The following is a 14465-nucleotide window of genomic DNA, read 5'->3' on the forward strand; positions in this document are numbered from 1 at the left end:
TCCCAGCGACCGAGTGCGCGGCCCCAATGAGCCCTTTGGAACGGAACGAAAAGAAGGAGCGAATTGCAGCTGTGACGTGGGCGTTGTTCCATTCACCGTGTTCTCCATGGCAACGGAGCAAAGGGTTTGGAAGCACGCAGGCCCCTCTCTCTGGACCGCGTCCTGAGGGCAGAGGGGCAGCTGGAAGTTTCTGCTTACTGTTTCACAGCGCAAAAAAACATGACAAATGTTTCAATGAATGACCACTAAGTATGAATGAGGGGAAAAAAAATCAATAAATATATAGAGACTATGAATCAATTAACACCCACAGTTTGTGTTTAGGCAGCTTTTACGCACGGTGTAATGAATGAAACATCTAAATGTGACTTAATGACTCAAATAATTGTAAATAAAGTACTTTAAAGTCAACAACATGTGTTTTTTTTTAATACAGCTTTCATACAGGTCTTCCGTGTACTATCCGCATCCCGATTCCCCCTCCACTTTGTACTCTAGCATGCGGCGGGGGCGCTCGTATATTGTTGGGTCGAGTGATTGGGGTTTCTGCACAATCTCCCGTGACCAATGAGCGGGGTGCTGTCAGGGGTAACCACATCTGTCAACCGTTGTTGGCCAATAAAGAGCGGAGCGAGGCGGACCACAGGTGCGCGCCTCTGCGTCCCCTTGGCACAGCGCCCGGGAGATGCTGGAGAGAGACGCCGAGCTGCCCCGTGGCGCAAAAGAGTTCCTGTCAAAGGGAGCCTCCTTTTAACTCCAGCTATCACTCCGGCTCCGATAGTGATGGCGACCGCGACGTCCAACCACTACAGCGTCCTCGCGACCCCCGGCAGCGCGCCGCCGCCGCACTCGGAGTCCGGGAGCATGCAGCAGGCGGCCGCGTACAGGGACGCGCACACCCTGCTCCAGAACGACTACAGCGCGTTACCGGGCGGGGGACATCCGCTCAGCCACGCGCACCAGTGGATCACAGCGCTGTCTCACGGTGACGGCGGAGCGCCGTGGCCATCGAGTCCCCTCGGAGAGCAGGACGTGAAGCCCGTCCTGCGCGACAGTGAGCGAGAGGAGCTGCAGAACTCCAGCAGTCTGCAGCAGCAGCAGCAGCAACAGCGACACCCTCACCTCGCGCACCAGCAGGCGCATCACGACACCAGAGCATGGCGCACCAGCACGGCCGCCACGCACATCCCGGGCATGGCGGCGTCTGAGGGCCAGAGCCTTGTGTACTCCCAGTCCGGCTTCGGGCTCATGCCGGGGGGAGAGCAGGGCGGGATGCACCATCACCCCCTCCGGGACGAGGACCACCACAGCCACAGCCCGCACCTCAGCGAGCACGGCAGCGGCCCCGGAGCGCACCAGCAGTCCCTCTCACACCACCAGCAGCAGCACGGGGGCCACGGGGGCCACCAGGACCAGTCGGACGAGGACACGCCGACCTCGGATGAGTTGGAGCAGTTCGCCAAGCAGTTCAAGCAGCGGCGCATCAAGCTGGGCTTTACGCAGGCGGACGTGGGGCTGGCTCTCGGCACGCTGTACGGAAACGTCTTTTCGCAGACCACCATTTGTAGGTTCGAGGCGCTCCAGCTCAGCTTCAAGAACATGTGTAAACTCAAGCCCCTCCTGAACAAGTGGCTGGAGGAGGCGGACTCCACGTCGGGGAGCCCCACCAGCCTGGATAAGATCGCGGCGCAGGGAAGGAAAAGGAAAAAGAGGACCTCCATTGAGGTGGGCGTTAAGGGGGCTCTGGAGAGCCATTTTCTCAAATGTCCCAAACCGGGAGGAGCGGAGATCAACTCCCTGGCGGACAGCCTGCAGCTGGAGAAGGAGGTGGTGCGGGTTTGGTTCTGTAACAGGAGGCAGAAGGAGAAGAGGATGACACCCGCTGGGGGACAGATGCCAGGAGGAGAGGACATGTACGGGGACAGCCCTCCTCACCACGGAGGACAAACTCCTGTGCAGTGACCCCCCCCCCCCCCACCACCCCCGGTCCTTTCATCTGAGGAACACACGGACCCCCGCAGGAGGAACAAAGCCTCCTTATTTGTCTGACTGTCTGTCCTGACCGCTTGAAGCTGGACCTCAGACAGATTAAACGTTCGCCTGTCGGACGCTCAAGGTGGGGATGAACAGTGGCGCGCAATCACTGAAATTACGCATAGAGCGCTGAATGGAGGGTGTGTGTGTATGTGTGTGTGCGTGCGTGTGCAAACCAAAATAAGCGACGTTGGTGCAAAACGCTTTTCTACACCTTTTTACCGAGGCTCGAAAATGTCATTGTGTAATGCGTCGACGAGGAGCGCGATGTGGACGCGACGCGTCCGCGGCGTGCCCGATGGTGAGGCGCAGTCTGCGTGTGCGGGTAAATAAACGCCATCTTTCCATCATAACAAAAGCAACGGGGGCAAGAGAGCTGAAATGGCAGACACCTGCAAAAAGCAAAGCCAATAACAGTCACGTGCTTTATTATTATTATTATTATTATTATTATGCAATTTGGTTTATTATTTGTACACCTGCATCCACAATGTATTGAAATCTTAAATTATTTCCCTTGTTTTTCACAATTTAGTTATTAAATGACAGCTATGATAATAATAATATTAATAATAATAATAGTAATCATCATCATCATCATCATCGCGGCATAAAGAACGAGTATTGATTCATGCTTTTCTTTTGCGCAGGCATGGTGCGCCTGTTTACAGTGTGCTTTTGCTATAGTTGTTATTTGTGTACTTTTCCAAAATGCTGTGAAAAGAACGACCGAGACTGTCTGGCTGAGAACTCAGAGCAGTCCAGCCCATCTTGCCTTCCTTTCCCAAGAAGAGAAAGAGAAAACGGATGAATATATCCTTGAACCAGCTCTGGCCGCTGTGGCTGACTCAGAAGACTATTTGTGGGATGTAGCTCGACTCGTTTATTTTTTGTTTTTTTTGTAAGGCTTCGTTCGTTTATATGTTTGTTCCGTTGTCTCTGTCAGTCTGTGCCAAAGCACAAACACAGACACGTGTTCTTGTGCCACTGAAATCCTGTGATTTATATCCTGATCGGATGGTTGAAGGTTATTGAGGGGAAATCCACCAGATTCATTCTCTGCAGAAAATAACGACATTCAGAAACTCAAATCCAACTGAGGGATGTGAAGGAGATTTTAACAGAGTCTCAGCATATTTCATTGCTTTTCAAAAACTTCCTGAATGTATAGGCATATAGTTTAACTATGTCATAGTACATTCTTTTTTTTTTTACTTAATGGTCTATTCAATATACTTGCCATATATCTTTATTTGAGCTAATTCTGATAAACCAACCATATACTTTTCCTGATTTTATGATGTATTCGTCTGCATCATAAGTCCCCCTTAATTTGAATAAGGCCTAATATTTTTTTTTTATTTTATTACTGACTATGTCACATGATATCCTTCAGCTGAATTTGAGTTTTGGAGGTCGAGGGAGGAGGGGGGGTGGGGGGGTAAAAAATATATATAAACAAAACCAAAACAAAATAGCATTGACCTGAAATCTGTGATCAAGCGAAATGAAAAGAAATCAACGATTGCACAATTTCTATATGCTTTTTTGTCATTAAAACGTATTTGTTTTCTACATATAACTGCAGTCTGTGCACGTTTTTTTATTTTTAGCTTCATAAAAAGTCGCGACAGCAGAGCTGCTGTTTGTTTCTTGTTGTAATTTAATTATGGATTTTTATCAACCCGTCTCGGTCCTGTCCTTCAGCATGTGTCGGTGAAGTGTTCACCACCGCTGATCTGCGCTGATACCGTTCTGTGCAGAGAGATATGCTCAAGCAGCCGGTCAATTAAAATACACAACAGTGGTAATTAATATTTTCATCAGGTTGGAAATGAAATTGACAGTCATGATAGAGAAGCAATTTAAATGATCAAACAATTAACGAATAACTGGAGGCCTGTCTGAAGATAGTGGCTACACAAATTGCATAGATACAGTGGAGGACTGGTGATGCATTATTAAGCAGACTGGTTTTTCTTTTTTTGGTAGAGTGGATCAGGATCTTCTGGTTTGTTGCCTTTTTTTTATACATATAGTAAAATAATAATAAAGGTTTATAGGTTAGAGGAAATGATCTGAATGGTTTCAGACGTATTTTACGTCACACTGAAACATTGTGTCGAGATGAAAATCATCCGCAGACTCTTGTTTTCATGTTTGACTCATTCATTGGAGGAGATTTTACCTGTTCAGGTTTTTCAGATTCTTCAAAACTGGATTAATTTGTTTCTCATCGAACCAGAAACAGTCTGCTGCTTCCACCTAGTGGCCGTTAGAGAGCCAGCGCTGGCTCGACGCTGATTTTAATGTGAGAATGTTCTTATTATAACTTCATATTAGGACAATGCCGACTTATGCTCTCCGTTTGTTTTTTTTTAGTTGTTTTAGCCTCACAGTGATTTGCTTCTACAGAAAAGGTATCCCTGCTTTTAAGTCTGATTTCACCACTTGATAGGTCTAATAATTGACATTGGCAGCACAAATGTTTTATTATGTCTGTTGTTTCCTAATAGTTTACATGCAACTGACAAAAGTAGTCTAAAATAACAATTTTGTCATGATAAAAAAATGTAAAACCAAATTTTCTTTCCAAACACTCTTTAGTTCACCCTAAAATTTCATGGATTATATTGCTGTAAACCGAATACTCATCCGAAGTTTAAACAAAATCTGTTATGTGTAAAATACTAAAATGTCTCATTATGTTAAAGAAAGTGATTTTAAACGAACCTATAGGTTCCTTTAGCTTAGCTTGATCCACTCCTCCTCCTCACGTTCCTCTCACACAGTACCTCCAACCCTCTGGCTAAGTTTCATGAAAATCCATCTAGTATAAGAGAGAAGGATAAACATCTCCCAATAATCCAACCTAAATAGACACATGACATTAGATAATGTTTTCTAAATCTGAGAATGAGAGGTTGTGTCTGAATAAGTTTGCGTAAAAATTCCAATTTCTGCTTTTGATCTTTTCTGGTCCATTTGTAAAGAAATATAAATAAAGTAGCCAATGACAGGCTGTGATTTATGTTCCTGTCATTTTACTCAACTAAACATGTACAATCCAGGCTTTTATTTTGAAATATGAGCCTGTATTTGCAATCTGGGGTCCAAAAACCAAGAAAAAAAGTGTAGAATGTGTGTGTATGTTTGTATGTGTGTGTGTGTGTGTGTGTGTGTGTGCGTGTGTGTGTGTCGGTGTGTGTGTGTGTGTGTGTGTGTGTGTTTGACCGGATCTAAACCCCTCTCTCTGGGGGACCCGGTTGCCTGCATGGATTCTGTCCACTCAGCAGGCTCCCATCTGCCCTCCTCCTGGCCCTCTCACTCGCACAGGCATGCCCTGCATTATTCATATTTTTAAACACACACATACACACGATCCCCTGAACACAACATCCCAAATCACACATCACGCACACGTCCACGTGTTAGGCCGTTAGCCACACACACACACACACACACAGCTGCCGCCTCCGACAGTGCGCCATCCCTGACTCACCAGAGGCTTCGTACGGCGGTGTTATTTTCAGCTCTGCATCGTCTCCTCTATCTCAGTGTCGACAGAACATCCCAGGGTCTCAGCGCAATGGCTGCAGAGACGCCTCGGGCAAAATCATCACTCATCTGTTCACAACTTCTCCCCTTTAATCCCTTGTTTTTCTCTCTCCTGTTCACCAGCTCCAGGACAAAAGCTGTTGGGTTGACTTGAGGTGGCAAACGCAGAAGCAGAAGGATTACGATGACAGGTCTATTGACTTCTTAAAAACTGATATCGCAGCAGCAGCTGTTGCAGAAGGGTGCGACATTGAATCTGTTTATCCTTTATCGTGAGTAGATTTGACTTTCCACGCTCGTCTCAGTGTTAAACGTGGCGATCAATAAGAACAAAAGGAGAAAATGCCACAGAAATGTTTAATGAAATATCAAGAGAAATCCAACGTCATACAGAAGAAACATCCTTCAGAATCTTTATTTATTTGTTACAGAGCATTTTCTCTCAGAGTTGATCCTGTTAACATTGTCATTTCTTCTTCATGTCTCTTATTTACATTTCTATACGATTCCATGTTTTAGTACAGGCACACACAAACACCACGAGACAATGCAATATGGCTTCCACAGTGGGACACGCAGGGGTCTCGATGGGAGGGGACTCAAACTCCTGCCCCCGACCTTTTGAACTGCTGAGAGACAGAAGGACAGGATGACGAAGGACACTGATATGGAAGGATGTGGAAAAGGTGAGTTTGGGCAGGAAGATGACATCACCGTCCAGATTGGAGGTCTCCTGATCAATTTCTATCATTGTAGTTTGCAAAAGGTGCGACTTCAAAAGACGACAGCGTTGATAAAATGACATGAATTTTAACATTTATAAAATGACAGAGATGAACATGCATGCAAATACAGCGATGATGGGGGGGGGGGGGGGGGGGGGGGTTCCCTGCATGGACAGATGTCAAGAGAGTCTACGGTTTTGCACTTAAACATGAATCAATCGATTTGATAGGAACTCGCATAAAATAAAATAAACCTGAGTACATAAGAAAATTAAAAAGAAATTAAAAAATGTGCGAAACAAGAATTCGTGATGTAAATTCAAGCATCAACAAAGATCGACGACATAAGACAACTGACATGCTGGCACTCAGTTAAAGTAAACGCGCCTCGGAGTCGGTTTAAGGCTGAATCTGGATCGTGGTGAGAGACACAGAAAGAAGAGTTTCACTTTCAGACAGCAGCAGCGGCTTGAAATGAAACCGCAGCTCACAAATATAAAGGCTGTCGTTTCATTTGCATTTCGAAGCCCTTCTGGACTCAGTGACAGACAACGGTTAAACTAGGATGCCTTTAAGTCACAGAGGGAAAGAGTCTGCTCCCATTACATCATCATCATCATCATCATGTTCTTTAACAAAACCTCCATCATCTTAGTCTTACTTCAGTAAACGACTCCAGTCACAGCGAGGCGTCTGGCATAACTGCTACTGAATCCACGTCAGATTTCTGCTACGCATTTTCAGCTCATTATAAAACAGCCAGAATGTTTACTTGCCAAAATGATTGTTTGTGGGAGAATTACAATCAATCAATAATTTAGACTGTTTTTCCAGCTAAAATACAGAATTCCATTTTTTTTTTTTTTATTGTATGGGTTTTTTTTTTGGTTGTGTTTGAAATATTTTCATGTTTTATTTTGTTTTAAATGCTGATTGAACAAAGCCGACTTCATCTCTGGCAAACTGAGAAGGCATTTTATCGGCCAAAACAATTAACTGATTAATCAAAGGAAAGATTTGCATATTAATCAGTAGATAATATTTGAGTATAGCTCCAATGAATTTTGTTTTTAGTGTAATGGTTTGAATTGGTGGATATGTTTTGTAAAATTGGTTCCTTTTACAGTGATGAGCACAGATATTTAGCATCTAGCTTGTTGCAACATCTAACCTTGCCACTCTATCAACATATGCAGTCATACATATTGTAGTAGCGATGCTAAACCTCCTGTCGAGAGCACACTTTGAACTAAACACCCAATGAATATTCCCCTCTATTCCTGACAAGAAAAATCATCTTAAATATGACGCTCAAAGGGGAAGAAGCAGCTCCCGTGCAACATCCTCACCATCACTATCAAACACCACATTTTACCACCCTGACTGAACAATATTGAAATCATGACTTGTGTGTTAAGGAGGAAAGTTGCAGACGTGAAACGTCGACTCATCCACAGCGTACAACCGGCGCGCTGCTTCTGTTCCTGTGAGCAGCCTCCGCACGCAGCATGTTGGCACGCGCATCAGCTGAGAGGCAAATGTAAAAGCCTGTGTCTCGCCATCTCATACCGCAGCTAGTCTGACCTAACTTTAAAGTTCAGCAGACTTTTATTGCTTTTCCTAACTTTTTTTTTTTTACATTTTGAATCATGGAGGATTCTGCTGAACGGAACTGCTCCTGCTTCATCTCAGCGTGGCTGATTTGGCCAAAGCTGCAGACAAAAGAATATTAAATAAATGAATAGATGATGTGTGGCGTGAAGGGAGATGTCCAATATTACTCGCTATCCATGCACTTAGTGTCTGATGATAGATCTGTTTCATCTATTTCTACATGACTACTTGACTCGCTCTATGATTGAATATAAAATGTCTATGGGACAAAAAAGGCTGCCAGCCTCAGCGACATGCTGTCGTGTTACGGCTGAAAGCTCGGGAAGGTTATTTTCCTTTGGTAAACTCAGTTTTTAACATGAAAAACAAAATCATTTTGAAGTGCTTTCGTAAGATTGCCGTCGACTATTTTCAATGAAATCTTCCCGAATGATTTGAGCATGCACAGCAGGCGTCGTTGTAACATCCCGGTTCCGACAGTGGGCGGGATCACGGCAGCGACTGAGACACGTTTTGTTCATTGTGTCCATCAAAGAGGGAGAAACACCTGCAGTATTTACACCAGACGACAAGGACGACTATATTTCAAGGCTATCGTTCGCATTTATACTCGTATATGTTTCTATATAATGAAATATTCTATCTATAGAATCAGTTCAGATCCGTTTCTGTATTTACACCGACTCCTATTCATTCGCATTGATCCCGCGTCCGTGTGACATCACTACAGGCGTGAAGGATTTTGTCAGTCAAAACACGCACAAGGCCGGGTGGTGAGAGAGTTGCTACGAGGGATAACAAGAGTGGGTGGGGGGGGGGAGGATCGGGCTGACACACACGCACATAGTTGCCATGGTTACGGCAGGGCTGCTTTGTGACTGCTGATGGACCATGTGGAGGAGTTTCTCAGCAGCAGCGTCATTTACTCCTGGTTTCCAACCGCTCTTTTCTGATTCCCTCCACTGCAACCTTTCTGCACCTCCTTATTTCTACTCTGCTCCTCCTCTGCTGGTGGCCTTTTCCTCCACTGCAGTGTGCAAGTTAAACCTCTGTGTCCTCCACTCCACCGCTGACACTCCCCGGTTATCTTGCGTTCAAGGAGGCAGGGGACAATGAGTACAGGTGGAAGGAGCTCCCTCCTGCGGCGTCTGTCTGTGTGTTAGTGTGTACTAGTTGTGTACCGTACGTGTTTTTTGTCAACACTTCAGCTGGTCTATTTCAGAGCACTCTGTGTCCATGTCAGAGTCATAGAGAGAGTGGCCTGTAGGGTCGCTGTCGGGCGATGGGAGGTCACGCGGGGCGTGCGCGTGTGAGGGAGGTGTCGGGGTTTTTTCCTGGGAGGTACCCGAGCGGGAGTAGAGGCCCAGATCCGGGAGTTTGCAGGCGGAGTCGCCGCTCTCTGTCGTGTCGTCGTAGCAGAAATCCTCCAGATCCACGAACCACTCGGGCCAGAAGCGCCGGCGAATGCGCTCGCAGTACATCGCCAGGTTGATGAGCTCACCTGGAAGGGAGAAGGGAGGGATGGGAGAGTAAAAATACGGGTGTGTATATGAATAAAACACGACTAGCATCGCAATGGAAACCAATTAATTTATCATTCTGCAGAGAATACCAAACATCTTCACCTTTCAAATTTACCTGGTTGTTACCTCCGCCAAGGAGGTTTTGTTTTTGCAGCCGTTTTTCTGTCTGTCTGTTTGACTTTTAGCAAAATAATTCAAATTTTTTTACAACATAGAAATGTCTCTGATCCGTTGCTGCTGATAAGTTCTGGTGCCGAGGACAACGCAGAGGCTTCCTGCCGCTCTTTTTTCCAAATTGATCTTTGGATGAACGTAACGCTTTGTCCTCCTTGCAAGTGTTTACAGCCAGACAAACGTGTCTTTCAGCGAACTCACCCTTGATAAGCTGCTCTGGCCGAGTTCCCGGTAGCGTCCACATAGCAGGAGCTAGGTGGCTGAACACTGTGGCGTCCACGGTGGACAGCGTGGAGCCCATCAGATACTTCTTATCGCCTGAGACAGCACACAGGAAAAAAAACAAAAAAAAGTCAAATAAAAATCCTGCAATTCTTCAGGATAAGACAAACATATTCTTTAAATTAAACTGGATTTTGACACTAAATAGACCAACAACTATATCTATGTTCAGCGTGCCTTCATCACACACTTGGATGCTTTCACGTATCCACCACAGGAGGTCAGTGTTTGATCCTTTGATTCGTGAGCCACTGGTTCATCAATGGTTCAAATTAAAATGACTCGGCCATTTGGGTGAATTGACACAATTCCACTTTCCCAATTAATCCACCAGAACTTTTCTTTTTAGAAATGTTTGATCACTGATCAGACCCACCGAGCAGAGTGGCCAGCGTGCGCATGTCTTTCTCCATCAGGGCGTAAACCTCCTCCTTGGAGAAGCGGCCGATCCCGTGGCCGTACATCTCCCTCTTGACGATCCCGCCGGTCAGGTGACTCAGGATCCACTTGAGCAGGTCGCTCAGCGGTCCGCTCACCGACAGCATCTTCTGGGTCTCCTCCAGGTTGTCCACCCACTGACAGTAAGCTATGGTCCTGCAACGCAAGCGGACAAAGATGCAGAAACATGGAACTGATATAACATGAATATTACAAGCGCTGAGAGGAGACGGAATATCAGACATCTTTTTATTGACATGTTTTAAACTGACTTATTACCTTCGCCGAAGAGGAGGCGAGGGTATTGCAATTGGGTGCATTTGTACGTTTGTCTGTCCGAGCGCATAACTCAAAAACTAGTAACCCAATCGACTTGAATTTTTTACACAAGCAAGGTTCTGTCAGTGGCTCGGTCCTCCCCGTGAATGGCGTTGATCCGGATCTGGATCCAGATTCTAGAATTATTTTTACATCTGGAATTGTGCCTCTGCTGTAAACTGCCACTTTAAGAGGGAGGGACACGAGTGGCATGATGGGAAAAAGAGTCCAGAAGATGTCTTGTAGTACGTTCCGGAGCAGCAAGCTAGAGCAGGTTTGGCCCCTCTGATCCGGAAGCCCCGTTTACTGTCTCACAAGATCCAATAGTCTTTTGGAGACGAGGGTCTGCAACCTCTGATTGTCTTTCTAGTTCAATGCTGTGGTGGATCTAAATATATACAATTTTATTGTTAATGAGTTACTGGGGAAAAAAATGACAATTAAATGTACACAGATTACTTTGAGGTTGTTGCTTATTATTATTGCTTAGAATATTCCACTGCATTGATTATACTGCAACACGCTCGTGCAACTATGGGAAAAAAACATTTATTATTTATTATTGTCAGCAAGCTAGCACAAACAACAATACCATGCAACCCCCCTCCCCCCCCCACTTTGCTGCTTCTAATATTAATGTGTTAATGGCGGTCATGATTTCTTTCCACCATCCCTTTTCTATGGACGGATCTGGTCGCTCACCAGTAGAAATGTTCCTCCACCATCTTGGTGACGGCACGAGACACGGCCCGCTCCTGTGCCGTCAGGCTTTTGTTGAGGCTCACGCCCAGCCTCTCCTCCAGGAAGTCGATGATGAATTCTGCTCCGCACACCTGCTCCTGGTTGTATTCGATCCACGGCATCTTTCCCTGGGGGGAGAGCGTCCCATCGAAGTAGTTCTTGCGAGGTGAGAGGGACGCAGGATTAAAAGTATTCAACCAGAATTGAATCAGGAAAGAACGCTTCAATCATAATTCTGATTGGCAGAAGAGACAATAATGAACAAAAGGATTTAGTCACAAAAAAATGGGATTATAACACGCACACCCTTAAGTGCACAGCTCTACCTGGTAGGGCAGGTCAACCATACGGAGGTAGGTCTCCAACTTAAGGCAGAAAGGCGACAGGGACGGGGCGCCGGTTTTGGGCCTGGAGAACTGGTGAAGTATGACGGCGTCTTTCGAGTCCAGCTCTTCCTCCTTTCTGTATGGAGAAGGGAGTTTGAGAAAAATGTGGATGTGCAAGGTAAATCTAAGTCCATTTTGCCACTGCGTGGCTTTACAGCTGCGGGAAACTGTGTTTTGTTCAAGCATGTTGTGTGCGTCAAAAATAAAATCTCAGGAAATCTAAATTCTTCATCCGTCCATCCATTTTCTTGAAGATGAGATGATCATAATCATCTCGTCTTCAGCCGCTTTATCCGCCTTGCGGGTGAAGTGTCTGCTGGAGCCTCTCCCAGCTGAGTACGGGCGAGAGGTAGGGTACACCCTGGATGAGGCGCCAGCTCATCGTGGGGCCACACGAAAGACATGCAGCCCATTCACGCGCATACACTCTTACACTTATGGGAAATGTGAAATTCTGAAGGTGGGAAGAACCGGAGAGAACATACAAAATCTGTACAGATAGGATTCGAACCCGGTACCTTTTTGCCGCAAGGCAACGGCGCAACCCGCTGCACCACCGTGCCACCCATCGAAACCCTTGACTTTTTAATATTTTTTTATTTTAAACCCGGATGTAGTAAATATAAATCACAAGACTTTTTCCCCATGTGTGGAAACAAGTACATTTTAAAAAAAAGGAACTGCGTGTAATTAAACAGTTTAGAAACACACGGCCAGTTCCGTTTAGAAACCAGGGCAAATCCTACTCTTTACTTTGAAGTCAGAAATATGACCTGACAATCTCTCATCTCGGAATAGACAACAGGAGCTGCGTGGTATGCCTGAAAGCCCGATGGCCTTCACTGTGACATTCAGAGGGAGTCAGAGGGAGCTGTCCGCGCTCTGGGGTGCTGAAACGAGAGCCTCGCGGCGGAGACGCGCTTTATTAAAGGGCCGCAATGGTTCTGATCCGCGACACACAAACGCACGACGGACTGGCGGCGTGACACCTGCGTGTGGAGAGAGGATGAGCGCTGCACGACTACATCTAAATTATCAGTCGTGTTATGTGTCACCGTGTGTTTGCACTGCGGTTCAGTGGATGCTTTGCCTCCCTTCAAATATACATCTGTGGACAAATCGATCCAGAACCAGAAAACAAACTTTCACCATTTTCCATTGATAATTTTTTTTTTTTTTTTAAAGATATCTCACAACCAAATAAACAAACAAGCACGGACAGCAACAAAGCCTCCTAGAACTCTGATTGGTGGAGATCATCAACGTCACGCCGAACAAAGATATTCATGCTGGAGAATAAAAAAAAGAGCAAAACAACCAGGATGGAGGGCATCAAAATAAACACTGCAGCTGTAAAGGCCTCCAACCTGCAGGAAGGGAGGGGGGGGGGGGGGGGGGGGGTCAAAATAAAGCAAGCGTCCAGGAGAGGACATCATGTCTCTGTGTCCTTAAGGACACATGGAAGTGACTCAAAGATGTCAAGTAGCACGGCCTGTCCTGTCTCGTCCTACTGGGGGGGGGGGGGGGGGGGGGGCTCCGTTACATCACAACACACCCACTCACGATTCTTTATTTTCCACGCTTACCCCGCCCCAACCTGCGGGGCTACAACATAACAAATGGTGTGATCGGGGACCGGATCAGGGCTGGTACCGACCCGTCCAGCACAGTGTGTGTTGTCGGTACCTGATGGCCAGCAGTTCGTGCAGCAAATAAGCAGCGGCGGCGAGCAGCGCGCCCCCGGTCAAATAGAGCGTTTTCCGCCACCACGAGTCCGAGCCCAGCGCGGACATCATCCCGCCGTGGTCCCGCAGCGGGAAGGCAACGATGGAGCCATAAAACGAGAGCAGCTCGTCCGAGCCCAGCAGGCCAGAGGAGACGCTCTGGTTCTGGTTCCGGCCCAGATCAACCACAGGCCACCGCGTCCAGGCGAGCCCGACGCGCCAGTACATGCCCTCTGTGTCCGGCCACTTTCCGCCTCGTCGGCGGGGGCTTCATGGGTGCAGACGGGGGGGGGGCATCCGAACGGACACGGGGATCCCGCGCGGAGGTCGTCCCCGCAGCGGGGTAGGCATCCTCCGCAGCCCGCTGGGAGCTCGCAGGCAGCAGCCGAACCTCCTGCCGCTGTCAAGTCCCGCCAGTAAACAAGGAAGCTTCCGGCTTTCTTTCAAAATAAGAGTATATGCTTTGCAAAAAAAGCAGGTATAAGAAATACTGTACCAGAGTTAAAAGAATGCATAACAAACGAAACAAAATATACATCATATAGTTTGCATTTATTACAACCACATCTTGTGGGATAGTGTCCCACTCCCCTCTCAGAGCTAACCAGCGCAGCTCCAGGGCCTTGATAGGGAGCTAAGAAATTAGATGTGATCTATTAACAGCCGCACAGCTGATGAAACATTATTCATCCTCCTGTGGTCTGTAATAATGAGCCACGTCTTCTTTAAGGTCCACCAGCTTTTCCCACTATCTGACTGTATATTTAAACTAATTAGGATTCCTTCCTTGGGAAATAAAATTTTAACTCACGTATTATTTTGAAGGAGAAGCTGCAGCCTGCAGTTCCTCTTCCGGTGACCCACTGAAGGAGACTGGCATAGCTCCTTGAGGCAGCTGTGTGTAATTTATCTACATTAAAGTAAATGTTTCCTCATACAATAGAAAAA

At 46.5% G+C, this 14465-nt stretch overlaps 2 protein-coding genes across 2 annotated transcripts; one reads left to right on the plus strand and one right to left on the minus strand.

The window, feature by feature from the left end:
- Nucleotides 1-567: 567 nt before the first annotated feature.
- On the plus strand, nt 568-1962 carry pou3f2a (POU class 3 homeobox 2a). The gene has a single exon (XM_068753652.1). It carries the CDS (start codon nt 568-570, stop codon nt 1960-1962), a length of 1395 nt encoding a protein of 464 aa, XP_068609753.1.
- A 7165-nt stretch (nt 1963-9127) lies between these two features.
- On the minus strand, nt 9128-13745 carry faxca (failed axon connections homolog, metaxin like GST domain containing a). The gene is made up of 6 exons (XM_068753919.1): nt 13480-13745; nt 11734-11869; nt 11369-11565; nt 10287-10504; nt 9830-9946; nt 9128-9432 (listed from the first exon to the last, which is right to left on the minus strand). Exons 1-6 carry the CDS (start codon nt 13743-13745, stop codon nt 9128-9130), a joined length of 1239 nt encoding a protein of 412 aa, XP_068610020.1.
- Nucleotides 13746-14465: the final 720 nt, after the last annotated feature.

This window comes from Brachionichthys hirsutus, chromosome 20 (assembly GCF_040956055.1).
Source record: "Brachionichthys hirsutus isolate HB-005 chromosome 20, CSIRO-AGI_Bhir_v1, whole genome shotgun sequence".
Taxonomy (NCBI): domain Eukaryota; kingdom Metazoa; phylum Chordata; class Actinopteri; order Lophiiformes; family Brachionichthyidae; genus Brachionichthys; species Brachionichthys hirsutus.

Excerpts from the sequence above, each read along its gene's own strand:
- pou3f2a (XM_068753652.1), top strand. The coding sequence starts at position 568 with ATGAGCGGGGTGCTGTCAGGGGTAACCACATCTGTCAACCGTTGTTGG.
- faxca (XM_068753919.1), bottom strand. The coding sequence starts at position 13,745 with ATGTACTGGCGCGTCGGGCTCGCCTGGACGCGGTGGCCTGTGGTTGAT. Across the intron at positions 11,566-11,733 it reads TGGTTGACCTGCCCTACCAG|AACTACTTCGATGGGACGCT; the intron begins GTAGAGCTGTGC and ends TCACCTCGCAAG. Across the intron at positions 10,505-11,368 it reads GTGGAGGAACATTTCTACTG|GACCATAGCTTACTGTCAGT; the intron begins GTGAGCGACCAG and ends CTTGCGTTGCAG.